Source organism: Antedon mediterranea, chromosome 4 (assembly GCF_964355755.1).
Source record: "Antedon mediterranea chromosome 4, ecAntMedi1.1, whole genome shotgun sequence".
Lineage (NCBI taxonomy): Eukaryota > Metazoa > Echinodermata > Crinoidea > Comatulida > Antedonidae > Antedon > Antedon mediterranea.
This window is the reverse complement of record NC_092673.1, coordinates 6,109,669-6,135,970: the sequence shown is the minus strand read 5'-3', so window position 1 is coordinate 6,135,970 and position 26,302 is coordinate 6,109,669. Positions and strand designations below refer to the sequence as shown.

General features: G+C 32.0%; 2 protein-coding genes across 5 annotated transcripts; both read left to right on the top strand.

Moving 5' to 3' along the window:
* Positions 1 to 241: 241 nt before the first annotated feature.
* On the top strand, positions 242 to 25,894 carry LOC140046484 (axonemal dynein light chain domain-containing protein 1-like). Of its 4 annotated transcripts, XM_072091138.1 has the most exons (27): positions 242 to 312; positions 1,126 to 1,228; positions 1,386 to 1,552; positions 2,982 to 3,094; positions 3,414 to 3,534; positions 4,105 to 4,193; positions 5,038 to 5,094; positions 5,448 to 5,631; positions 6,743 to 6,930; positions 7,544 to 7,610; positions 7,718 to 7,755; positions 8,115 to 8,235; positions 8,711 to 8,979; positions 15,516 to 15,600; positions 15,859 to 15,897; positions 16,581 to 16,763; positions 19,074 to 19,085; positions 20,624 to 20,675; positions 20,815 to 21,031; positions 21,324 to 21,417; positions 21,835 to 22,025; positions 22,284 to 22,380; positions 22,724 to 22,882; positions 23,320 to 23,424; positions 23,636 to 23,773; positions 25,039 to 25,145; positions 25,295 to 25,894. In XM_072091138.1, the coding sequence occupies exons 2-27, from the start codon at positions 1,141 to 1,143 to the stop codon at positions 25,683 to 25,685; spliced, it is 3,372 nt and encodes a 1,123-aa protein (XP_071947239.1). In that variant the 5' UTR covers positions 242 to 312; positions 1,126 to 1,140; the 3' UTR covers positions 25,686 to 25,894. The 4 variants fall into 4 exon arrangements, with proteins under 4 accessions (XP_071947239.1, XP_071947242.1, XP_071947240.1 ...); XM_072091141.1 differs by lacking the exon at positions 15,859 to 15,897 and having other exon boundaries at positions 25,295 to 25,893; XM_072091139.1 differs by lacking the exon at positions 19,074 to 19,085 and having other exon boundaries at positions 25,295 to 25,893.
* LOC140046485 (uncharacterized) lies at positions 10,493 to 12,037 on the top strand. The gene is made up of 2 exons (XM_072091143.1): positions 10,493 to 10,550; positions 11,378 to 12,037. The coding sequence occupies exons 1-2, from the start codon at positions 10,538 to 10,540 to the stop codon at positions 11,842 to 11,844; spliced, it is 480 nt and encodes a 159-aa protein (XP_071947244.1). The 5' UTR covers positions 10,493 to 10,537; the 3' UTR covers positions 11,845 to 12,037.
* Positions 25,895 to 26,302: the final 408 nt, after the last annotated feature.

The window sequence follows — 26,302 nt, the reverse complement described above, 5'->3', positions numbered from 1 at the left end:
CGGCCCGGTTAAAAAAACTTTACAAAAATAAACTCACTAACAAATGTATTTACAATATTTAATCAGTATTTTCAGTTTATTATTTATCAGTTATTTTCAGTTTATTAATCTTATTATTAGATATTATGTTACTGTATTTTTTATTATTTATTACATGGAGTAAACAAATTAAAATGTTATTTGTCTTTGCTTTTTTGACGGCAGAGGGCGGGTTAGCAATACCATGACGACCGGTCGCGCACAACAACAACGCGGGGGACGATCCACATTTTTTGCAATCAATATTAGGCCTATATAATTATTGTTATAAAGGTAATGTCAAAGTTACGTGTAAATATGGTTAGCACTCTCTACCATAGCTAGGCCTAGGCCTACTAGATGAGGTCTAGAGAGCAATAATTACCTATTCTATATAGCCTCCTAGCTAGTAGGCCCCTAGCCTAGAGCCCTCCTACTTGTTAGTACGGGACTCCGCTAGAGTACGTAGGCCTCTATCTAGGCCTAGTAGTAGGCCTAGTACTAGGGGTTCCAGTACTATCTAGTACTAGGCCTAGTAGGTCCTAGAGGCCTAGGCCTAGTAGTCTACTAGTACTAGTAGTTACGCCTAGTGTTGTAATGTAAGCCTAGCCTATAGGCCTATTAGTTAGGCCTACCCTAGGCCTAGCCGTCCTAAACTTAGGACTAGGCCTAGCCTAGACAATTTGTAAATCTAGGCTAGGCCTAGTAGAGTATAAGATTATAAATTCGCGGCATACAGTACATAATATTTAATAATGTGAAATAGGCCTATATATGTGTCTTTTATTATTAAATATAACAATTTGTAACAATAAGGTTTATCGCAAATAGCGTGCGCGACGCATGGTGGGAAGGATTTTGGAGCAAACGTCACGACGCGTACGTACAAACAACAAATCATGTACGAACATGTTGTGACGTTTGCTCCGAAACCCTTCCCATCATGCATTGTAGAAGCTATTTGCGATAAACCTTATGTGGCGACTTTGCAATGGGGCGACTGTGCTGGGGTGTCTATTTTCAAACAGAACACTTTTACAAATTTGGTGTTTGAGCATGTTGTTAACCTAACCTTAAATTCATATCTGGACCTTCTTTTGTTTCTAGAACAACAATCTAGTGATGTCTGCTGTGGTGGGTATTGTACCAGACACCAAAGATCTATCCAATGAGGATGTCCCAATGTTCATCATGCCTGGTAGAGTTGATGGTAAAAATTTCCTTCTCCCTCTGCATAGAACTTAACACAGTTATTTATTGAGCTACTACATTGTCAATGTCACACAATAATACGGCTTTACCACGTTGAAACACCACGTTGTGAATGAATGTGTATTTTTCTAAATTGCTAAAATATTATTTTATAGGAGTGCTTCCAGATTTGAAATCCAGTGATGCTTACATCGATAAATCTAAACCACTTCCAACGTCATTACAAAGTGAATTCATTCCCGAGGAGATTCTGAACGCCCTCACCAAGATCCCAAAGCCGGTTCCAAAAGAAGGTCTTCCAACTCCACACAAAACCAAAAATGTACGTAATATCATAGTTAATCGGGAGGTTTCGCAACCATACGAATACGATAACGAAAACGGATACGTCACACATTTGTGAAACTTTTGAGCTGATCCCCATTTCATATTCGTAAGGCGTATTCGTGTTGACGAATATCACCAGTCATTCGTAACTACAAAACGAGTATAGTTTTTGATCTATTTTGCACTTTTTGCATTTGAATTAGGAATAATTCATGATTATAATATAATTATAGATTTATTAAAAGTAATTTACTAAAGTAATTTACTAAAATGCCAGGTCAATTTAGATAAATAGCAGTTTTTAAAGTCCTCACTCGCTTTGATGTTACGCTAGGCCTAGGCAGCTGGCCAAGCACCAAGCAACACGTACCTGCGCTTCGCTCAAATTTACTGCAGTCATATTTTAGACGCGCCTCGATATTTCGTTGCCATGCGAAACAGATTTTTTTATGGCTTACGAAAACGAATACGTGTGCGTGACGTATCCATTTTCGTTATCGTATTCGTAAGATTGCGAAAACTCTCTAATATGTAGAGTATCATGCACTTGTATGACCCACAATACGACCCCGGGGAGAGGTGCGTCATTAGTTTGATGTGCCTCATACCTTTATGAATACCATGCCGCACATAAAATTGACTTACCTTTTGGTGTCCATGACGCACCCAATTTGACCATGTTTTTCATGATATGGTGGGTGGTAAAATGACGGACATTGACACACCATTGTTCATTGATGTGAAGTACCAACTAGGTTTTTTTAAGCACCCCTGCGTCAATAAGTATTTGTAAATGACGCACCTCTTCCTGGGGTCATACAATTGACCAGTGCATTTACCATAGCAAACCCTTTAGCAGGTTAAAATATCTTTTTAAATTAATTGATTAAAATTTATATTGTTCTTTTGAATTAATCTTTTATTTGTATTAAATATTACAGCCATCATTTCCAAAATTCATTTCTCTAAAAACAGACCTAAATTAAGCTTTTTTCAATGCAAAGTTTGTCGGATATTTAAAAAAAATTGTAATAAATAATGATTTTGTACCTGTTTTGTTGTACAGTAGAACACATAGGGGACACCTTCAAGACCCAACAAAGTATCTTCTTAGTTGAGGTGTCCCAAAAGATGTAGTTCTACTAATTTAACCATAATAATTACTTTATTGTATCTCTTGCGAAATGTGCAACAAAAATATTAAAAACATTATTAAAATAATTGACATAAATAGATCACTTTCGGGAATAAATACGTGGGATAAATATAAAATATTGTTCGAATTTAATGAAAGTGCATTTTAAATTAATACACAATCGTAACATTAAACTAGCTTAGTGAAAGAATTCTATATGTTTATATTCCATATATATTTCTATTTTAAACTGATATACATTTCTTCATAATTTTTATGTTAATTGCAGGCTTCAATCAGTAAAGGTAATGCACCAGCAGCTAACCTATGGAACTATCCCAACAGAAGAAAGAAGTTCCAACATTTGACCAATCATCCAAAATCAATGACTGGTGCTGGGAGGTCAGTTACCTTTTTTCTAAATATTATGTTCAATCTATTATTTAATTAACAGAAATAAAGTGGTCAAATAATTTCATATGGCTTCTGTGGAAAAAACGGAGGTTATAATTATAAAAAAGTTGTTTTACTTTATTTTAAGTCACAACATTTATATAATTATACGTAATGAAATGACTGGTAGAGCTATTCAACATCCTTGGCAACCACCAACAACAAATAACCGGTCATTGTCTGATCTGATGGCATCGGATCGTAACATCACACAGTACATTACACACTTTGGCTTTATGCAAATTTAAAAAATGATTTTGTTTTTCAGGGACATATCATTTTTGTATGATGTGCCTATTACTGATCTTCCTGTTCTGAAACCAGACATGACAGATAGAAGTACAATAAGAGGGTTAGAAAAACACAAAGACCATCTGGATACTATTAAGGTGATTTTTGTAGGCATTGTCAAGTTAACCGCAGTCGCAGGCTAAACTGGGCCAAATACATATGCACTTACTTACTTAGTCTGGGATATATCCAAAGTTATATGACTAGATTCCTCCATAACTTCCTATCTGCCATTGTGACAACCAGTTCTTCTAGTATATGATACAAACTGTAGATATTATTATTGATAGCTGTACACTTTGTAAAGCTCTGTCTCACTATCAAACTTTATGTGACAAACAAATGTGATGTGCCCTTATAATTATATGGACATGATGATGTCATATTACTACCATATTTGGGCTCACCACACTTTTTTTGTTAAACTAGTTTGATAGTGTTAAACAGAGCTTTAGAGAGATTTTAAAATATTATTTCCAACAATCTTAAGCTCTGTTTACATTATCAAACTTTATATGACCAAAAATTGTGATGTGCCCTTATATGGACATAATGATGTCATATCATTACCATGTTTGGGAATATCACTACCATAGTTTGGCACACCACACATTTTGTTTGATAGTGTAGACAGAGCTTTAATAATGTGTACTTTTTTCCATCCACAGCAACCAATGAGCGTTCCTGAGACCTTGATTCCTTCAGAGTATCATGTAGTAAAATCAAAAGGAGTGCAGAGCCTAGAGTTTCAGGATGAGTATGTTTGAAATTTCTATCGTTTGATGATATAAAATATAATCATGAGACCACATTGATAGTAATGTCGCTCTTTGCTGACAGTGTTAAAGCGGAAAGAGCCTCATTTATAAAATTGTGTGCCCCAAAGTCTTGTTTGCCCTATACTTGAAAATGGTAAAATAACAATGGTGACTATCGGTACTTCTAAAATTGTGTGCCACAAAGTCTTGTTTGCACTATAGAGTATCACGGTGTGACGTCACAACGATAGAGGGCGCTGCATGGTTGCTAGCCAACCAAAAAAATTATGTATCTTAGCTTGATTTTTTTTTACTTAAACTGTAGTTGAAGAATAAATAGATTATTAAAAAACAAATATTTAGTGATCTTTTGAAATTTTAGTTTGTTTTAATTGAAAATTATTATGTTTTAAAATGACTAGTTCAATAAGCCTATTCCAAACCATTGGTGACCTTAAAGTCACTCAGGCAGGTTGAACGCATTTTTCGTGACGTCAGGACCATGATACTCTATACTTGAAAATGGTAAAATAACAATGGTGACTATCGATACTTCTTTTGTTCACACTTATTCATGAAGTTAGTTTTTTTTTGTTTCACAAAGATTTAATTAACAGCCACATTGGACTTTTACCGTAATTGAGGAGTTCTAGTACAGTAGGTGGACAGTTATCGCTAAAACCCTAAGAGAATTTTAGCCACCGTTTGGATTGATATTTTTGTGGTCAAAGCAAAATTAAGTTCAGTCATTTCGAAGCTTAAAGCAATGTAGTGTTAAACGATAATAATACAAAAATTTGTGTTTTTATTTTACTGATTATATGACTTTTGTATTTATTATAGAAAATATACAACCCATCTGGTAGATGAAAACAAAGCACCGATCACTTTTCCTTCTTTGTAAGTACACATGAGGTAACTGTAAATCAAACTGTGCTATTTAAAATCCTAAATAAAGCCAGATATAACTTTGATTTCAAACAGTCTTCAAGAATTTCTTTATGAAGAATTTATTATTTAAAATGTCATGGTACCGTATAACGCCTATCATGATGACACCTTCAGAGTAGGTTTTCTATTGTTATCATTTATGCCATAGTCAATGTCATTGGAAATAGGCCATGAATGTGATTTAATTTAATAGACTAGACCAAGACAAGGCCTGTAGTAAAATATTTTAGTCTTGACTGGGCAAAAGTAATTTTTCAAGATTATTTAAAAAATTAATTTAATGTTTACTTGAATTTGTACAGAAAACCTGCGAGTCGGTATGAAGTTCTCCAACTTAAAGAGACAATAAATGTTATGCTGGAAAAGGCAGGAGTAGATGATGAGGACGTTGAGATTAATGGGCCTACGCAGATACACAACTTGTTAGAGTTGATTAAGAAGGAACAGACCATATACAATGTTGTATTCCATGAATTAATTAGACAGGTAATTATGATATTGATGAGAATGATTTTTTATTTTAGTCTTTGAGCGATGAAAGTGTCAATATGACAATAACAAATTAAATTACTGATTTAAACAAAGAAAAGGGGAAAATTCTAGAAGCAAATGCTTATAAAAGAACCCCATTTAAATATCAATTTCATTAAATATATGAAAATCAATTCTTAAATAATAATTAAAGCCCCATTCCCTACGTTTTTTAGATCTAATTTAAGATCACAAACTATATTTAATGTAAAAATAATACTACAGTATATGGTTCTATTGCGATAACTTTTTTCGTCTTTAAACGGTTAAAAATGTGAAAAAATAAATCGATTCTAATAATTATAGCGGCCCGCTATAAATCCCAAAATGCATTGCGCGCGGATTGATATTTTAGTTTTTCACCTGTAATTCGCCCACTTTTCGATCGATCGTGAAGCCAAAACAAATGGAAGACTCCTAACTTTTCAGCGAAAATACCGGGTTTTCCCCAATTTGTATCAACTGAGTCCGGCAAAAATAGAAAGACAATTAATGCAGCAACTATACAACGTCAGGCTAGGTATATAGCTAGCGTACGATGTTCGTACGTTATCGATGTTTACCAGCTAGGCCTACAAAACTAAGCCTAGCTAGGCTAGGCCTAAGACCGTCCACGAGAGGTCGATCGCCGCGAGCTACTTAGGTAGTGCATTGTTTCTCACTTTTTATCATAATTTACCATAAAACGTACATTTAAGACAAGGAATGACATGGTTTAATGTTTTTAAAGTAATATATATGTATTATTTTCCAAAAAACGTCCAAAATTGCAGGGAAGGGGTCTTTAAATATGCCAATACTCAATTTTAATAGAGAAACCTATACTATCTCTGAACTGAAGTCTAGTTTTCTACTAAATGCTCTACCTACTATAGACCCTTGGGCTTGATGGTTTGATACAAACATGGTCAAATTATAGCACTTCTCTTATGGCCATCAGACTGAATATTCAATAGTCTATAGTTTGAACTATGACCAGATTAAAGATGATTCAGACTCATTTTATATGTGTATGGATTTTGTAACAAAATAAACAGTGGAAACATTTTTCTTTACTTTTTTTCAGGTAACAGTTGAGTGTGCAGAGCGAGGTGAACTGCTGTCTGAATTGCGACAAAGATATTGCACTCTTCTTGATAAAGTTCCCAGACAAGTGAAAAGTCTGCATCAAGAGGTGATGGCACAAAGAGCTTTGGATCGTAGACTGACGGAAGAACTCTTTCGATTCAAAACATCAATATCTGATCTGACATTGTAAGAAGTTATTTTAACTTATACAGTACAGTATTTTTGTCGGTTTTGCTCACTTACAATTAACAAACTGTATAAAATACAATCTTGCCGACCACTCGCATCACAGAAATTGTGACTCACATCTTTGAGAGCCTACACGCATGTCAGCTTTTGCTTGTTTGAGTCACTGTCATTAAACAAAGTTTCTTCCTAAAACTCTGTCTACACTATCAAACATTATGTGACAAAAAATGTGAATATGTGGACATGATGATGTCATATCACTACCATATTTGGGCATATCACTAGCCTACTTGGGCACATTGTCGGCACATTTTGTCAAACTAGTTTGATAGTGTAGACAGAACTTTTAGAAATGTAAATGAATAAATGCAGGAAATTGTTTGTCTAACTTCACACACCTAAATCAACTCAACATTTCCAAGATGATGATCGACATAATTATTATCTGTTATTGAATGTCAACTAGATTTCATTTATATCAAGTTGCAAAAGTGAAAATAATTATATATATATATATATATATATATCTTAAAATGTCTGTATTACAACATATACATATGGATTTAAATTTTGAATACAAAAAATTGTAATTTTTAAAATTTCTTTGCAGCGAGTTATCTGACGTGAGACAGCATGATAAATTAGTCACTAACCAAGCACAGCAAGCTCAAGAAGATGTGAGTAGATATTAGATTTCACAATCTTTTATCAACCAAAAGAAGAATACTGTATTGTAAATATATAACCAATGCATTTAATGGTTTTTACATTTTGTTCATTTCAGTTAGCACGAGCTTTGAAAGAATCAGAAAAGAACTCAAGGTACTTTAATAAATCAGCTTTTGTTCATTGCTTTATATTAAAAATATTCTAAATAATTTTGATTATTATTTATAATACACACTAAATTACTTTGAATGTACTTAATGAAACATGTAAGAAGTTGCTGAATATTACAGAATATGAATTATATACAAACAAAATTAATCATTTGTTTGTTTTGTTCATTGAAGCCAGAAATTGATATTGGCAAGTGCCTCAAACTTATACATACTTGTACATGTTTAAAACTCCTACAACCTTGAGTTGCAGCAGTTCTATCCACTTGGTCACTGCTCACAGCCCACATTTGTATTCCACTATGTAATAGTATAATTAATTGTATTGTTATTTATCTCTAGTTTGCTTACTGAATATCATGAGTTGTATGAGCTCCAACGGAAGAGGCTTGAGAAACATGTTGCTAGTCTTGCCAGTGAAAGAGAGTTGTGGTGCCATGCAGCATACAATCTCTCGCTTAAGGTGTGTTGTCTTATTTTCACTATTGAAGATTTTTAACACCTCTCTTCTTTCAAGAGAAATTCTTCTCTTAAAGTTTTTAACTATTTTTAACCATATGAGATGCCAAATTGCATACTTTCTGTTAAAAGTTCAGAACATAATTACTTTACTTCAGTCCAGTCTCATTATTTCGAGCTGAAATATTTGATTCACATCTCTTTCCATTCAAAGTTAGAGCACATTTCTTTACTCGGAACTGCCATGTTAGAGACTTCCTAGATTCCAAAATCAGACCTGTCCACCTAGCTTGAAATGTATATTTGCTTAATGTAAGAATATGCTTTCCACGAGTTGTTTCCATTTTTTCCTGTTTTAGGTCATGGGTTAATATCGTGAAAATTGTAATGTCTGATTGACAGACAACGTTTAAGAAAGGGGGACAGAGTAATGTAAGAATAATTATATTCATTATTAAAGATGATCAATTTTTTTGTAGGTTACTGAAGCAAATTCAATAAGCACTGCCAGACGTTTAAACATCAGTGAAAAGAGTTGGAGTAAGCTAGCCAAACATTTCACAGTGGTATTAAGTGATAGAGATACTGATCAGCTATCCCAACTACAAGTACTTATAGAAAATCATCGGAAATTGACGACAGAATTCAACAGTAGTCTTCTATCTGAGGAAGAGAAAACACGAGAGAGACTTCATATAATGAAATGTGGTGTAAATAGGTGGATTGGAGAATTTTCAGAGAATGTAATGTAAGTACTTTTTAATTTATTTATTCAAAAATGTCTTTTACTATCATCTTTTTGCAAAATATGGTCAACTTTAACACCCATGTATTAGCCCATGAGGTCTGGTTTTCAGATGATTTTGAAAGACTTGCAAAGATGGTTGTGATTTTAAGAGAAATTTCGGTTTAAATGTTAAATAACTTTCATTTTTTATTTATTTTAAAACAAACAACCTTATCATACAAACTTACTAGCAAGCTACTTTAAACTACAATTTTCTTCTTAATGTTTAGTTACATGCTTAAAATGTGAAACATTTTTTATTTCTTGTTCATGATTTATTTTAATCTATGTCTTAAGAGGTCAAATTGGAACCATTGTTTTCACTGATAAATCTCCTAGACTGTCTTCAAGGTGATACTACTATACTATATTGTTTGCTGTGCACTAAACCTTTTTCACTATAACATTTTGTTTTCAAGTTTTATTCACAAATGTACTGTAAATCAATAAAATTTTAAATGTATAGACTGATGGAGGCCATTTTTTTCTGAAAGGACATGTCCTTAATACGAAACAATGTAATTCCATAATGTTGCAGTTAGTAATCAGCGCAGTTTGTGCTTTGACCTTTACCAGGTACCTACTGTATTTGTACACCTGGTAAACATAAATAAAGTATCTTGCTGAGAACATGCGACGAGCAATGGACTCGGACTCTCGATCCACGATCAGAAGTCCAGCACACTGTGCCACACTAGCTACTGTCCTTTTTGACATACAGTACTGTAGTTCTCATTCTTTTCAGTATTTATCTATGCCATGCTTACATTTTTGGTTCTGAAACTAGGAGAAATAACTTGTCAAATTTGTACGAAAAAGGAGTTATTTTTTGTAATTAAAAGTTTGCAAAAATTTGGCCACTCAATAAAACAAGTCTAGTATTACAAACTGCCAGTGTGCTGTTCATCAATGGCATGTGATATGGGTACATAAAAGTATGATATTGTAACGCAGTATTTGTATTAAATGCATTTTACACAATTGTTTTATCTTAAAAAGATAGATAAGTTTTCCTTTAAAAATACACAAAAATCATTTACTTGATTTATGTATGAGATGCATTGCCAAAAAACATTTCCATAGTGTGAAAAAGTCAATAAAAAAGAATGATTATAATACTTATTATAAAAAAAATAAATAGGGAAAAAAATAATCAGGTAAATACTTTTTGTTTCCTGACATAATTAAAAAAAATTGTAATTGTATTATTCCTCTAAAATTCTTTTAAATTATGTCAGGAAACAAAAAGTATTTACCTGGTTTTTTTTTTCTGCCACCTCCCTGAAAGCATAAAAATATTGGAATCAGGATAAATGAAAAATATTTCGCATTTTATAGTATAGATAGAATTCAATTTTAAATCAATACCAGTGACAAATTGACTATTGTTCACGCCGCCTACCGGTATTCATGTGGTTACAATTCCTGTATGTATCAAAGCTATTTTCTCAATGTATTGTCATCGTGCAGTGAAGTCACAAGTTATAGTGTATTGCTATTCTGGCGTGGTTACACAAAAATGGTTTACCAAGGTTTGTAAACATTTATTGTATATAGCTTATTGATATTTATTGTACTTCAAACATGGACTTATACTCCATGACTTCAAATAACCTTAGGGTGTATTAATCTTATTAAAGGAAAGTTATGTATACTGTACTAGTTGTGTCACCATTCTGAATGGATGAGACATGTGTGTACAGTAACTCATATCAATTTTGAAATTAGGGGTTTTTTTAGCAACAGATAGGCCTATTAAAGAACATAGTATAAAAATTGAGATATATAGATATATATATATATATATAAATCCAAAGGCAAAATACTGGAAAAAAATGACAATGCTGTGGGTATCAGTGGCTGGATCTCAATGGAGATACAAAAAAAAAGCGAAAAGCTAAATCAAAACGATAACAGCCAGAAAAGTTAGCAGAGCTTTCGGGCAACACTAGCCCTTCATCAGTGCAAGTAAAGGTACTTGGACAAGATAGATAGATGTATCAGGCAAGCGCTGCCTGAGTGGACAGGAATAAAAGAAATAGAACAAAAGAAGCATAAGCTTGGTAGATTCCTTCACTTATATAAATATTAAATTACATTTTTAGCATACCAGGTGATCTTTACCATAGAAACAGTAGCGGATCCAGGATTTTGGAAATAGGGGGAGGGGCAGGGCCTAAAAACGACAATTTTGATGTGCCAAACTAAAATGAGTGTCCTATCTTTTGCATTACAATTAGCAAACATTTATGTAGGAGGGGGGGGGGGGGTGGGGAGAGGTCGACTGACCACCACCCTGAACCCTATGGTAATATAAAGAAACATTTTTTTTTAATGTTTCTTTATCTCTAATTTACAGTGATACTTATCTTGACCATTGCCTGCTGTGCAGATGCTGGAATGATGACAGAAACAGTGATGAAATCTGTTGGAGAAGACTACGTTTTTGCAGCAAACATAGAGGTTTCAAACACACCTTTGTCACCTGTGCTATATAAAAACAATGAAAAAGTTGATAAGGACCGCTATTCACCTGATGACACACCGCATAAATCTGGAAGATATGGATTCAGGCTTACCAATTTACGATTAAATGACACCGGATTGTATGAAGTTACGTACACCTACAACGGCGTACAACAAACAAAAACTTTAGTTTGTTTGAATGTTGTAGATTCCAGCAACACTGCTACCGACAATGCTAATACTTGCTACACTCCTACAGACAACACTCCTACTGATGATCCTAATGCAAGTACATCGTCAAAGAGCAACATGTACCTGTTGATCATCCTGATTACCATAAGCCAAATGTTGCTCCTGTAATAGGCTGATAATCATTGAAAAGAAAAGAAGCTAGTCTTTCCAGAACATTATCTATAAAAAAAAAATTATTCTGTAATACAAAATTATCCTGTAATTAAATTTATCAAATGCCAAAAATATATTGGTTGTGTTATAAAACAAAAACATGAATGAATTAATAATTCAATTTTCAATCCAATTCAAAATAACTACTGTATATCTCACCAAAAAGAGAACATTTTTACAATAATGATTGTTGAAATAATTTTCCAGGATTACATTTCATCAAATATAATTTGTTAACCATGACTACATGAGATTACATTAGCCGTAAAAAATTGCAACTTTTATTGTCGAGTATCATGCATTTCTTTATATTGTTTTATTTATACGAACAATAAATCATGAATGATTCTAAAGCATTAGCTTACAGCTTAACCCCATTCACAAGTTCAATTAATTTTGTATGTATTTTGTACTAATCTGAGATTGTGAATAAAGTTATATATATATATATATAAGCAAAAATGACTTTGTACTATTTATAATATATTTATAACACACTCTATAATTAAGACAAATGTAGTACATGATCAAAATACACAACCTAGTATAAACCTCCCGGATGATGAGACAAACATTCCTACAAATTTCTACCCAACCAAACAACAAGGCAAACACTACTATACATGGTTGGTGATGATTTAAAATATTTTTTTTAGTATGTTCTAGCAGGAGATCTTCTTGGTTATAATAGCATGTAGCTCCATTTTATTTATATTTATTATTTATTTATATTTATTATTTATTTATACTGGGTGATCTCTTCAGTCATAGACTGGTCTCCCAGAGGGCCCAGTTATGATCAGTGGCTGGGTGTGTGTACTACATCGGGTTCACCTCCTACACGTCTCAAAAGATGTACTGGTTCTTTAAAGTGCTAGATGTGTACACTTGGCCTACGGTTTATAGTCCTAATCCAAGGTTTCATACTGAAATATCTTTATGAATCATGTGTTGTTGCATTAATGCTTATATGAATTTCAAAAAATTAAAAAATAGGACAGTTCATATAGGCCGCATTAGGTGTTTATTTATATAAACCAGACTCAAACATAGGATCTACTCCAGTAATCAGATGTACAATCTGAGGAATTCCATATTTTTGTACCCCTTGAATCAATGATAGGCCTTTTTTTATGCTTGACGTCTGACGTGTGTATAAACATATCATTTTTCTGTAGTGTAATAACTAAATTCTTTTGTTGTGTGAAGGTTACAATAGGAAAATTCTATTGTTCTGGTCTTTCTAGCAACAGTATTTATTGATTAGGCCTATATACAGGTACTTCCATTATTTCTTTTAATTTCTTTATTTTACATTACACATACAAATCCATATAGTCGTAGTATAGATTCTAAACATTGTAAAGTTGATGTGAATTATAATTTGGATATTTTAATGTTTTGTAATTACCCAAGTTTTAATTTTTATATGCCACATTTAGACTTTTATAAAATATTTTATTGATAGAAAATGTTAATATCTTTTGCATTGAATTTACGCATATTCTGCATTGGCATTTAGTGGTAATTACAGTACTGTACATAAAAGTGTAAATTAATTTTCACCCCTTGAGGCCTCAACAATATAGGCCTAGGCATCTGTAGGATAATCATATAATTATAATAATCTGTATGTTGGACTTAATTCAAGGCATGAACAAAGTACTTAAATACAGTACAAAAACGGAGCAAAATATATTTAAATAATTTCAACATTACAGACTGTTGAAAGCAGCAGATTCTCGGTACTATATCTATTTTCGAAGTATCATAGGAATATTTGGTAATACAACATCACATGTTTCACATGTATCTAGTAGTAACCAACCCTTAACGTAATCTTACATGATAGGCACCACATGTGATATAAATGAGATGCTGTATTACCAAATATTCCTATGATACTTTGGAAATAGATAGTATGTGGAATCGGGTGTTTAAGGTGATAAATAATGGCCACATTTGGCATAATTATGCTTTCTGGTATACTTTTAGTCTGTCTTGCATCTGGAATCTATAGATTAAATTTGCTTCCTGGTATAAAACAATTTGCTTCCTTGTATAAAAACAATTTCATTTGTTAGGGGCATTCTTCTTTTAAAACTATGTTTTAGGAAAGAATTTACAATGATAATAAAACATAAGTAACTGCATCTAGTAGTTTTAGATTTTGTTGAATGTCTTTCTATTGAAACGTGATCTTGTGGAATTTGTTCCATTCTTCTGACTCTGGAGCACAAATAATATTGTTAAAGTATCCAGGCACTGTTAGACCTCTTTTGGCTTGATTAAACACTCACAAAGAGTTACAAGATCGTTACTGACCAAATTACATCATCATGGTTTGTGAAAAATTACGTATGTGCTGACGATTCTTGAAATAACGACGTTTTTCACCTTTTTTGTACTCTTTTAAAGTCTGATATTTCAAAATAACAAAAACGTTAGTTAAGCAAATCTGAACACTTTGCTGTTACGACGCTAAGTATAATATGACGTTGCTTGCGATACGAAAGCCTAATATCATGGATCTGAAAATCCCCTAAGGGACTTGTACATGTGGTGTATCTTTTGTACATCATGAATTTTATTATTATTTTATTAATATTATTAACAAATGAGGTAGGTTGTTATTTGTATTTTCAAAATATGATATGGTCAAATATGGTAGTGATATGGGCACATCACATTTTTTGGTCAAATAAAGTTTGATAGTGTAGACAAAGCTTTATACATCCTGTCCCACCATTGTAGAGATGTATTGTTCATTTTCTAGAACAGTAATAATTCATTAGACAGTGGTTGTAGTTTGTGAATAGACTTTATACTTTTAAAGATGTATTGTCCCTTTGACTAATTCCAAAAAAAAAAAAAGATTTCGAAAAAAGGGGGTCATTTTGAAGTATCATAATAGTTATTAACATTCACCAAAAATTAGTCGGAAAAAAAATCATTTAACTTAAATACAGACGTTTTTGTTCAAAAAATAACTTTGACTTCCAGTCAAAGTTTTCGATCAAAACATATCTCATAATGCAACGCGCTTGTTTGGCTACTCTGTATGCATAATCATAAAACTTCCTCGCGATCTGTGTGAAAACACCTTCTCAACCTTGACGAGTTGTAAACAATCCTAATTAGCATCATGCATACTCATGGTTTGAAATCTTCGTTTACTTAATACTTTCACTCGCGATGATTTTCCAGACGAAATGTAATCAAATTAATTTACCTGTTAATTACGTAAATTTGTTGTTTTTGGCTCGAATTTTCGACTTAAAGTGAATAACTTTAATATTACTTTAATATGGCCAATTTAAACTTAGAATATTTTTTGTGTTTCAAGAGACAATACATTTTTAAGTTTGTTTTATGCACATTTCTTAACACGCTATACTTTTTTTAATGCTGTTTTGTGTATTATTTATAATTGCAATTCTATATACCTGTAGTATAACAAAAATTGATGTGAAATTCATGGATGTCATTTATTATTGTGCTTTGAGGATGTACTATGCAACAAGTTTGTAAACGTAATGTGTGCGTCTCCCCTTCAAAAAATTACCACCTTGTTTTGTTAGATAGATAGATAGATAGATAAATGTACTTTGTTTCTGTCAATACAGGGCTAGCAATAATAATTCAGTGACTAAAGCACCTTCCAAGGAGGCTATCAGGAGACTGTATGATGACCTACGACACTGGCAAGAGGTTGGTATTTTTCACTGTTCATTTTATGCCTTATATGAGATCATTCTAGTGTTTGCTGCAGATACAGTACTGCAATTTTTGACATAATGTTGACATAGTGATCAAGTGAACTTTCTCAGGCATGCAATTTCCTTGCTGTTCTTCTCCTTTCCTTCTTTTTTTGTTGTAAAGCTAGAATTTGAATAACTTTTTATTTAGATAAAAATAGAGTAAAATAATTGTGTTTTTTCTTCATAATTTAATGAATTTCATTAACAGCATGCACATTGGCAGAATCTTGTTCCCAGGATCAGTATGGTTAAGTATTTAATAAACAGGCTTACATTTATACTTGACACTTTATTGTACATAATTGTACATGGTTACAGTGCATTTTGCATATTATAGGGTAGGGCTATGCATATAAATGTTCTATTCACATGGCTTACTGTATATAAGGGATTGTACACTACTGTATGTTTGGAGGTTAATACAGGAGGCGCTTCACGTACTGATTTATGGGGAAAATATACAGTATGCAGGTTTGAGTTTTAAGCTAATAGTTTAATAGAATTCATTTATAGGACTGTTGGTTATGGATAACGTAATAATAATTTGCATGGTGTTACAGCTCTACAAAAGTTATAGAAGATACAGGACAGGGTACACTGTATAGACCCACAGGTTTTTACAGGTTATGGGACACATTCATACTGGTTTATTGGTTATACATGAAATCATATTGGGTCTGTGTTACATTATTTAGTTTAGAATAACTTTCAATGGGTCAAACTATATGGTGGTACTATTGGTTTTTTAACATTATAAGAAGGCTTTATTTAATTTCCTATTCTGTTTATTGAAACCATGGAGTAAATAAGTCCATCAAAGCAAGAGACCATTGGTGTTTGTGCTAAGTTATAATTTTATTATCTATGCGTTGGCTAGTTTACTGTGTATAGGCTTTACTTACTTTAATAGTTTTCTCTCTATCTCTCTAGAATCTTAACAAAGAAGTAGAGAGATTTGGGGGTGACATTTTACTTGGCCATGAGGAAAGTATGTACAAAATATCAAAACAGACAGAACAGTGGACAGAGATTGCTCTTAAGATTTTCAACAGACACAGGCCAGACAATGGCCAAGAATACGCTGATCACGAGAACCTTCTAATCATGAATAAGGTAATTTTCAATATTAATAATAATTAACTATTGTAGTTAACATTTTTTACTATATTATTTTGTGGTTAACTAAAAAACAAAGAACATTATAAAAAACAATTTATTAGGAAGAGTACACAGAATTTTAACAAAATTCTAGAGTTCAGGAGGCTGTGTGTGATGAAAAAGTAGGCTTCTTACTGTGGTTTGTGCCCTTGGACTAAATATTGTATGATGCAACCTTTTCAAACTTGGTGTTGTATTACACAAAGCAAACATGTGAACAAAACAACTTTGATAATTCATTATGGGATCATCTCCAAATCGTCTGATAATTTACACAAGTTTGTGTGTTTGCCTCAAACAGTTAGGATGAATACAACATATTATACATATTATTATTATGATGAGTCAAAGTATGCATGTAATGATTTCATAATAATTATTTTTATTATGTAATTTAGTAGTGGTCATAATACAATATACTATTTATAATTTAATATTTAAATCGCATGTTTCCAACAGCATTTTGTATAGAGTCTGACTGTTTAGGCCTGACTTGTTTGTGACTTTGTAACATCATATCCTTCCTTTGTTTTTGCATGCTACTTGTTTTTCTTTGGATAGGATACGGAGGTAAATTGATTAGTTTGCAGTGTAATATTTTGGGGTGTTTTTTGGTTGTTTGTTTTTACGATACTTTAGTTGATTCAGAAATTAAAGTTATGAAAAAAAATTGGGAAGACTGAGAAGAAATTTAACATAGTCGGATTAACTTTAATCTGCGAAGTCACTTCATTGAGGTCCACATGAAATATAATTGTAGTCTCTCAATCTTCAATTTATTTTTCCAAATTGCAAGAAATCAATTGATAAAGTAAATAGTTAAAATAAAGCAAATATTAAGGGAAAAAACCAAAAGAGCAATGCTTTTATGGCTACCCCTATAGAACAGTAACAATAAAAACATGACAATCACGATACGAAAGCATGAACAAATCTTATGTGAACGTGAATAATGACAGGACAATACATAAACAAGACAAATTACTTACACAAAGCCAACTATAGGCTAAACATAATTGTTAAAAAATGTAAAGAACGACCCAGATTTGTTTGCATATAAAAGATAAAAACACAGCATTCCCTTTTTGTCCACCAGGAAAAAATGAGGATTAGAACCATTGTTCTTGTTAAATGTTTCCCGAATCGGCTGTTTTAGCGATATTTGTTTTACCTTTGGACAATCCACCAGAATGGTGTATGGTTTTTCTGTTTATCCTAAAAGTCTTTGTAGTGTGTTTTTCTGGGAAATAAATAAATAAAATCACGTATCACTTAATCCAATATTTTCTCTTTTACCTCCTTTCTAATAAAAATACAGGGTTAGTATAAAACTTAATTTCTATAATTTTGTCTTCATCTTTTGCATATTAGCCGCCATTTTATTATATTTCTACAGTATCAATAGCTACATTATTATATTCTCTGATCTTTTTATATTGATTATTGCAAATATTTGTGTACGGTAATAATTTTGTGCTGTTTTTTTTTTTTAATTATTCATTTGGAAACCAATTCAATATGTTTAATTTCAAATGAAAATAAAATGTCAGAAATGATTAAACCATAAAAAAAACACTTGCATTACAATTAATAATTAATCTATTGTCAGTTACCTGTTGGTGTTTCCATTGAGTCTCCATGGTGTTTCATAAATAAAACAACTCCTCAACATTTTCAAATTTTATGGGGAACATTAATTATTATTATTATTAATTATAAGCTCAAATTTAAAAACCATTTGTCATCCGTTCATTAAGGTTTTTAATATCAAAAGTATATTAAATATATTTTATTTCTTATGTGAATACATTGCATTGTTTAGTCTGTACAGAATATACACAAGTTTGAACCAACCTTAAGCTCTGTCTACACTATCAACTATGTGAACAAATGTGTGATGTGCCCATAAATGGACATGATGATGTCATATCATTACCATATTTGGGCATATCACTTTTTTGTCAAACTGATAGTGTAGACAGAGCTTTATAGTCACAGAATCATTTTGCACACCCCCTACAATTTTTGGAGTCAGTGACTGTAGTCACTAATCAAATTTAATTAAGATTTTCCAAAATACTTTTCACCTTAGTGAAAAAAATTTATAGATATCTCTCCTTACACTACAGTAAGTAAGTAAATTCACTTATAGATAAGAGATCTTTCAAGTGTAAGTATTTCCCTTGCACCATGATTGATTTATACCTAAAGAAGACAGTTTTCCTTGCTTATCAGTGTTTTATGTTTTTTTTGTTTCTGTTGTAGGAAGTAAAAGAGGTAACAAAGTATACTGTATTTGTGTCACTGTCAATCATTCATTCACTGATTGCTGTTTCATATTACTTCATGCACATTTTTCAAGTTTGTTTTTTTTTCATTAACAATCTAGTGATGGTTAAAAAATTGAAAATAAAAGTTGTTATAACTTTAAACAATAACAGGTTGATCGAATAATTGATATTGAATTATATGTTGTATTCCATTACTGAAAGAAATCTGTTTGCACATCATTTTAACATTACAGTATGCACTGTTAGGGTGCCGCTTGAGTGCTGTATAAGGCTGCCCCTTGTACCAAAGCAATGATTAACATTGTTAGTTATGATTTGTTGCTATTGTTTGGCATAAAAATAAATCAAATCAAACAGAAGGGGAAGACAATTCATATCAGAAGCAAAGTTTCTAAAATAATAATTTTAGCTTCATAAATCATAGTTGCACAATCTCAATTCCTGTTGAGAGGATGTATTTTTCAACATGAAATCTTAGCACTGTTAATTTGCCTTTCTTTTGCACTTTCTATAATCATATCGCAATGCTGTTGAGCTAAGAATCAGTTTCCTAAAACTTTATGTTTAATGCAAAAAAATGTATATAAATAAAGTGTGTTGAGAGCTTGCTTATTTGCATTATATGCAATATAAAAATAACTATTAGTATTATTGTGTCAGTGTTGTAATAATTTAATCAAATTTTCATTAACAATATAGCTGTATATTCATGTATTGTTCTGCAATCAGTATTTTTTTTTTTGTCTTACGTGGGTTCATCCCACTTTTATTCCATAAATACATAATATAATAATTTTACAGTACAGTTCTTTTTGAGTTCATCTTTTTCATTGCTATCTTTGAACACTTTTTTTGTTTATTTACAGTTAAACATATTATGTTTAGAGTATTTACCTTCTTTTTTTTTAATCCATAATTTATTTTCCAACTAAATACATAGTTTATTTTCCAACTAAATACATACTTTTATGTTCAACATACATTTCTACTAATGTTATTCCATTTACATATATTTTATAGCATAAACATAATTTGATTTATCATCATACATATATTTTCTGCTTGAATTTAAAAAAAAAAAAAAAAATCAGTATTGTTATAGAGTTCTGCGGTGCTGATATCACGACGGTAGGTGGCGTTTAATCTGCCTGAGTGACTCCAAGGTCACCAATGGTTTGGAATAGGCTTATTGAAGTAGTCATTTTAAAACTTAATAATTTTCAATAAAAACAAACTAAAATTTCAAAAGGTCACTAAATATTTGTTTTTAAAAATCTATTTATTCTATTATTAAACTACAGTTTAAGTTAAAAAAAAATCAAGCTAAGATACATACAGTAGTAATTTGATACAAACACAGATCTATAGTGTTTATCAACATAGTAGCGTTTTTGGTTGCGCTAGAAACCACGCAGAGCCATCTATCGTTGTGACGTCACACCGCAGAACTCTATGTTCATTAAAAACAAGTAACCACTGTTTTAAAATCAGCCAATTGAATATTTTATGATTTAAATTTTACAGGAATGTGATCAACTTATGAGGCAGTTTCAGATTAAAGTCAATGGAGAAAATGGTAAATACAAAAAAAAAAAAAAAATTATTATTTAAAATTCTAAATAGAGAAAATGTCATCTATTTTGTGGGTAATTAGTGGCTACATAAATAATAATAGTTGGGTATTTTTCATTTTATTTTCAATCTTCATAATACAGGCACAGCTAAAAAATTAATACACTTGACAAACTCTATGGAAAGCTGGGATACAAAATTGAATGGTATCTTAAATGGAGGCGCTATGCCACTCGAAGCAGAGTGGGGACGACTTTATGAACTGTTCGATGATTGGTTAGTGGTTATTGATGAAGCTTTGTCTTTTGTTGGAACCGTTCAGACAGAAGAAGAACAAGCCAATCCAAAAGTTGATAATACGTAAGTTTGTAATGAATTTTTATGGAACATGGGCTGGTTTTTACTCAGCATTGTTTTCAAGGAGGTAGCCATTAGACTAGTTACAGTCTGGATTGCACAATCTTGATTTACTGATTTGGATCAGAGGCAGGAATTCGAACGCTTAATGATTTGACCGCCTTTTCTTCTAATATAGTCAATAACTCCTACAGTAGTTTTTCTTTCCATCAAGGTTACTGGTAACATTTTCAATAGTTTTTTATAGTTATAATATATACAAAATCTTTCACAATTTTATTCTCTTCTTCTAAAGTGTCGACATGGATGAAGTGTTTAAGCATGCTCAGAAGTGGCTAAGTGTGACAACCAATGGTATTGATAATGAAGATGCTAAGCTAGCTGACCAGGTAGATTATATAATTTATTTTTAAAATATACGTATTCAACACCATACTTATAATAGCGCCACAATGCTTAAAGATTGTCCCCCAAAATATGAAAAAGAAAGATTAATAAAATCAGATTTTGAATTTGGCCATTTTGTTGCAGAAAAAAAAAAAAAAAAAAAAAAAATTATGTTTTCATTTATAAAAAGACAAAACAAACTGTTAAATTTAACCAAAAGCTCAGCCATTTTGACTGTATTTTTGTTTCAGAAATATAATTTTATTATAAAAATTTTGGTCAAAATGGCATATTTATCAACAAATATTTGAAAATTTTGTAGAGGGGACAATATATCTTTAAGGATTGAAATATACTGTACATTTGCTTTATAAATGATGATAAAGAATAAATGTGTAATTAACAATTTATGAATTTAGGTTTCTGAGCTGCATTCCAGCATGATACATTGGGTGATCCAGGCACTCTTACACTTATCACCAGATTTACCAGGAAGCCCACCTGAGGCGGTAGAGAGTGCATTAGAAACCACAGACACCATTGACACCATCCAAGAAAAAGCATCCATGTTGTTTGATAAATTGACAACCTTTTCAAACTATCTCACAATGTAAGTTTAGTACATGTTACTGTGTCTTGTAACATTGCTAAATCATCATGACATAACTATTGTACACTCCTTAAAAAACCTTTCCTCATTTTTGAAACCCTTATAATTGGGGTACCCTGTGCGATGCATCAAGTAAGTGTTCATGTTTTTGGAGTTACTATCTGAAACTCCAAATGTCTCTAATTTCCTTCCAATAAACAACCAAATTGGTTGGATGTTTTTTTTAAATAGTAAAGTTATTGATTACTTTTCTAATAGTTGTTGTTCTACCATTGTTGCTGAGGAGCTACAGAAACAACAAATGATGCGAAATGAAGCAGCTGATCATGAGATGAAGGATCTGAAAAGAATCAAGGTAAAAATATTTAAAAATTGACAAAACCCTAGAAATAATTTGAATACAAAAACATTATTCCTCAAAACATGGAAAATAAGAAATTTTCTTACTGAACTTGAAGATCTGAACAAAGTCGAATATACAATTTAAATTTTAAACTAAGTTAATCCTAAACAAGGTTTTTTTGAGGGTATATAAAGTGTTTTTTTTATGTGAAAGAAACAGTTCAGGAAACAAAAACAAAACACTAAAAATTAAATATGTTTAAATATCAGTTGAAGCCAGTTGTAAAGAGTAGCATGTAACTATATTTTATCAAGAGTGTCTATGTTAGTCCAAGGTTGTTTTTTTATTTCTTTAGACAGAGTGTGTAGAATGGATACATACTGCTACACTCATGATGAATGAGTTAAGAAACAACTCCCAGCTTGGCCATATACCCTCAGCCACCCAGCAATCTCCAGCTACTAGTGCTAGCAATCAGCCTGACATAACACCGGCCACTCAGTCTAGTGTTGAGGTGAGACTTTATACTTAGTTTTGATGACTTTGAAAACGTAATTGCCATTCTCTTCTCTTTTTTCCTTATGTGTTTCCTTTTTAAATTTCTTTTTTTTTCATTTTCCTTCTTTTTTCCTTGTTTTAAAATTCTTCTGTTTTCTTGTTTTTTTTAATTCATTTTTTCTTTCTTTCTTTTCTTTATTAATTCCTTTTTTTTAAATCTTTTTCTAATTTTTTATTCTTTTTTTTCCGCCTTTTTTATGTTTTTTTTTTAAATTTATTTTATTCTTTTTTGTTTTATATATATTTTTCAGTTTTTATTTTTCAATTTTTTTTCTTTTCCTTTTTCTTTTTTCTAAGTTTTCATCTCTTTTCTCCATTCTTTGTCTATTTTCATATTATATGTCACCCACTAGTGGATGTTAATAATGTTATGCGTTATTTTTGTTTTTTTAGAGCGCTAACTGTGATACTTCAGTGAATACATCAAAGGAACCATCTTTGGTTCAAGAAGGATTTAGGCTTCAAACTAAAGAACAGTCACGACCTGAGACATCAGAGGTAGTAATATAAATATTTATCATGTCATCTGACTTATTGTACTACAACAAGTTTGCATACACTCTATCCTCATGTTTAGGATGAGGGCTGCATGTACTGTAAATGTTACATCTATTGATCTGCTCCATATATTATGTTTTCATAATGCTTACCAAATACTGGTCGTTTTTTTTAATTAATAAATTTTAACTATTTTGTTATTATTGTTCAGAAATCAATGGATGAAACAGCTCCAACTGAGTCGTCTATGAACAAATCTAATGACTTTGATACAAGCAAGATGGAGGTCATAGGTTATGATGATAATGTCCGTGTACTGTCTTTGGATGAAATTACAGAACCACCTAAGGTAAGTCTTTCATACAGTAATAAAAGTTATTGGAACATGTTTGTTTTGTTTGTTTTTAGTCGCGTGGAAGCGACTCTATAGTTCACTATGTCGGTCGGTTGGTCGGTCTGTCTGTCTGTCGGTCTGGTATCACTATGCGTTTTATCGCTTTCTGACCTTATCTTGATATCAGTTTAATCTAGCTAGGTCAATTTTTCACAGTATATTCCTTATGGCCAGGAATCAATGTGGTTTGTTTTCACGGTGCGCAATAAAAAATTACGCGGTCTACGCACGATTTAACGAAATCACGTTTGTAATCATATCTTCACAACCATGAACCACAATTAAATAAAATTTGGTACTCATAAATTTCAGGGCATAAATCATCATATGGCAATACAATTACGTGCGTAGCGCATGTAACGCATGCGTACACGCGCTTAAAATTTTCAAAATTTATTTTCGATGAAATAAGAGTACGTTTCAGGCAATTTTAAGCGTTTACAAAATTGCCATGAGTGCGCATATTTTTGCGCGCGCACTGCGCGTTAAATGTTATTGCGCACTCTTTTTGCCCGATTTCTGTTTTCTTGACTTACTTTTCAACTCGAAATTACGTTATACGAGCACGTCAAAAGTGACAGGCTACGCACGTGTAAATTAAAAAAATATAAATGTTTTTAAACATTTCAACATTTTTAAACATGTTCAGTAATTTCGGTCAGTATAGTTCACTATGTCAGTCGGTCGGTCGGTCGGTCTGTCTGTCGGTCTGTCTGTCTGTCGGTCTGTCTGTCGGTCCGGTATCACTATGCATTGTAGCACGCGACTTAATGGCTGTTGGCCTTGTTCATTAATAGATTTAGAATGACCCAAATAAATCGTACACAGAAGAAAGCAATAATCAAATTGTCTGCTTGTTCCATGCTTCAACTGGTGGAACATCTTCTTGATATAATATAGACTATTGATCATTGTATATATGTTGAGCCTTCAACCATAGTCAACTGTTACTTGTTAAACTCTTTAGTACATCATTGACTATCAGTGTATACCCATACACTGCTCATGTGTTGAGCAGTTCATAAGCACAAGGTATGGAATGCTATTGGAGAACCCTATATTCCTTAACACAAATTGAAGTATGGAGAGATGTAACTTAATCTAGGTGTCACAGAATTAAGTATGTTGAAAAATAAAATAATATCTAAAGATTTCCTGGATCAATGCTATGTTGAATTTAGTAATACTAATAGAGAACATATTTTTTCTTTTTTGACAAGGAATCTAAAGCTCCATCTACAACAGGTACAGTCAGATCAGGAACACCAGATACAGCGAAGGCTTATGAAGCTCTTGCAGCTTTAAACTCTCTACAGGATCAACTATTGTAAGTTGATGTCAATGTCTTTTGACATCTTCATTTGTCATATATCCAATTGACAGGTGTCCTTAATACTTATTTACACTACAAATATATATATTTGCAGGTGTCTAATAATAACCGCTGTTTTACAATCAATGTTTACTCTTGTTTAGGGTAACTGAAGAGCGTGCTTTAAATTCAGAAAACCGAGTAATACTACTAGAGGAAGAACTGACGGCTGCTCTGAAAAAATTGCGAGAATATGAAAGAAAAAGTGCATCACCAAATCAACCAAATATCAATACTGCCGTACCAACAGTAGAAGAGAAATCAACTCCGGTTGATGAAGCTTCACAGCCAAACCAGAATACAGTTGCTGAAGCAGCCACAGCAGCAGCAGGTCCATCAACATCAGGTCCATCAACATCAACACAATCTCCAAAGCATTCACCCCTTCCACCAAGTGCACCATCACCGTCATCTAAGAGGCCTGCATCCCAACAGCAGCAACGTGTTCCATCAAGGACAACTTCAAGAAGTTCATCAAGAGCGAAGAAAAAATAATTAATCCAGTCTTAATCTTAATTTTGTATATAAAATAATATATAACACTTGCTAAATTATGAATAATTTTGAATTTACTTTTTTGTTTGAAATTGTTAAGAAAGATGTATCTTATAATGAATTGAGGAAAAAATTATTAAACAATATTATTTCATCTATAGCCTTTGTTGTCTTAATTCTTGTTCAATCATAAGCACAATTTTTTGTTCAAAACAAGCCAATACTTGAATTTTGAATAATGTTGCAAAATGGTTAAATAAAAAAATAAGCCACAGTGGCTATTTTCTATGTATTTCATCTTTTATGATTGAGCTGTTTTTTTGTTTTTTACAGGTTACGTTTGAGAACAATTCATTTTTCAGTTTAAAGATATTAATAGTGTACTTCTGTTCAAAACAGAATGTGTAGGCTACATATAGCTCAAGCCTCTTTGCCACAACTTTTTTTAACCATTCATATATAAAGTTATGTGCGCAGCACGACAGTTACGGTTTGCACTGTGTGTTTTAAGATCTAACTGGATGATCTTTTTTGATCCAAAATTGATAATGATGATTTCTCCCTATTGTTTGGTCACAACCTGAATAGACAATCAGGCGGTGAACACAGAGAGAAAG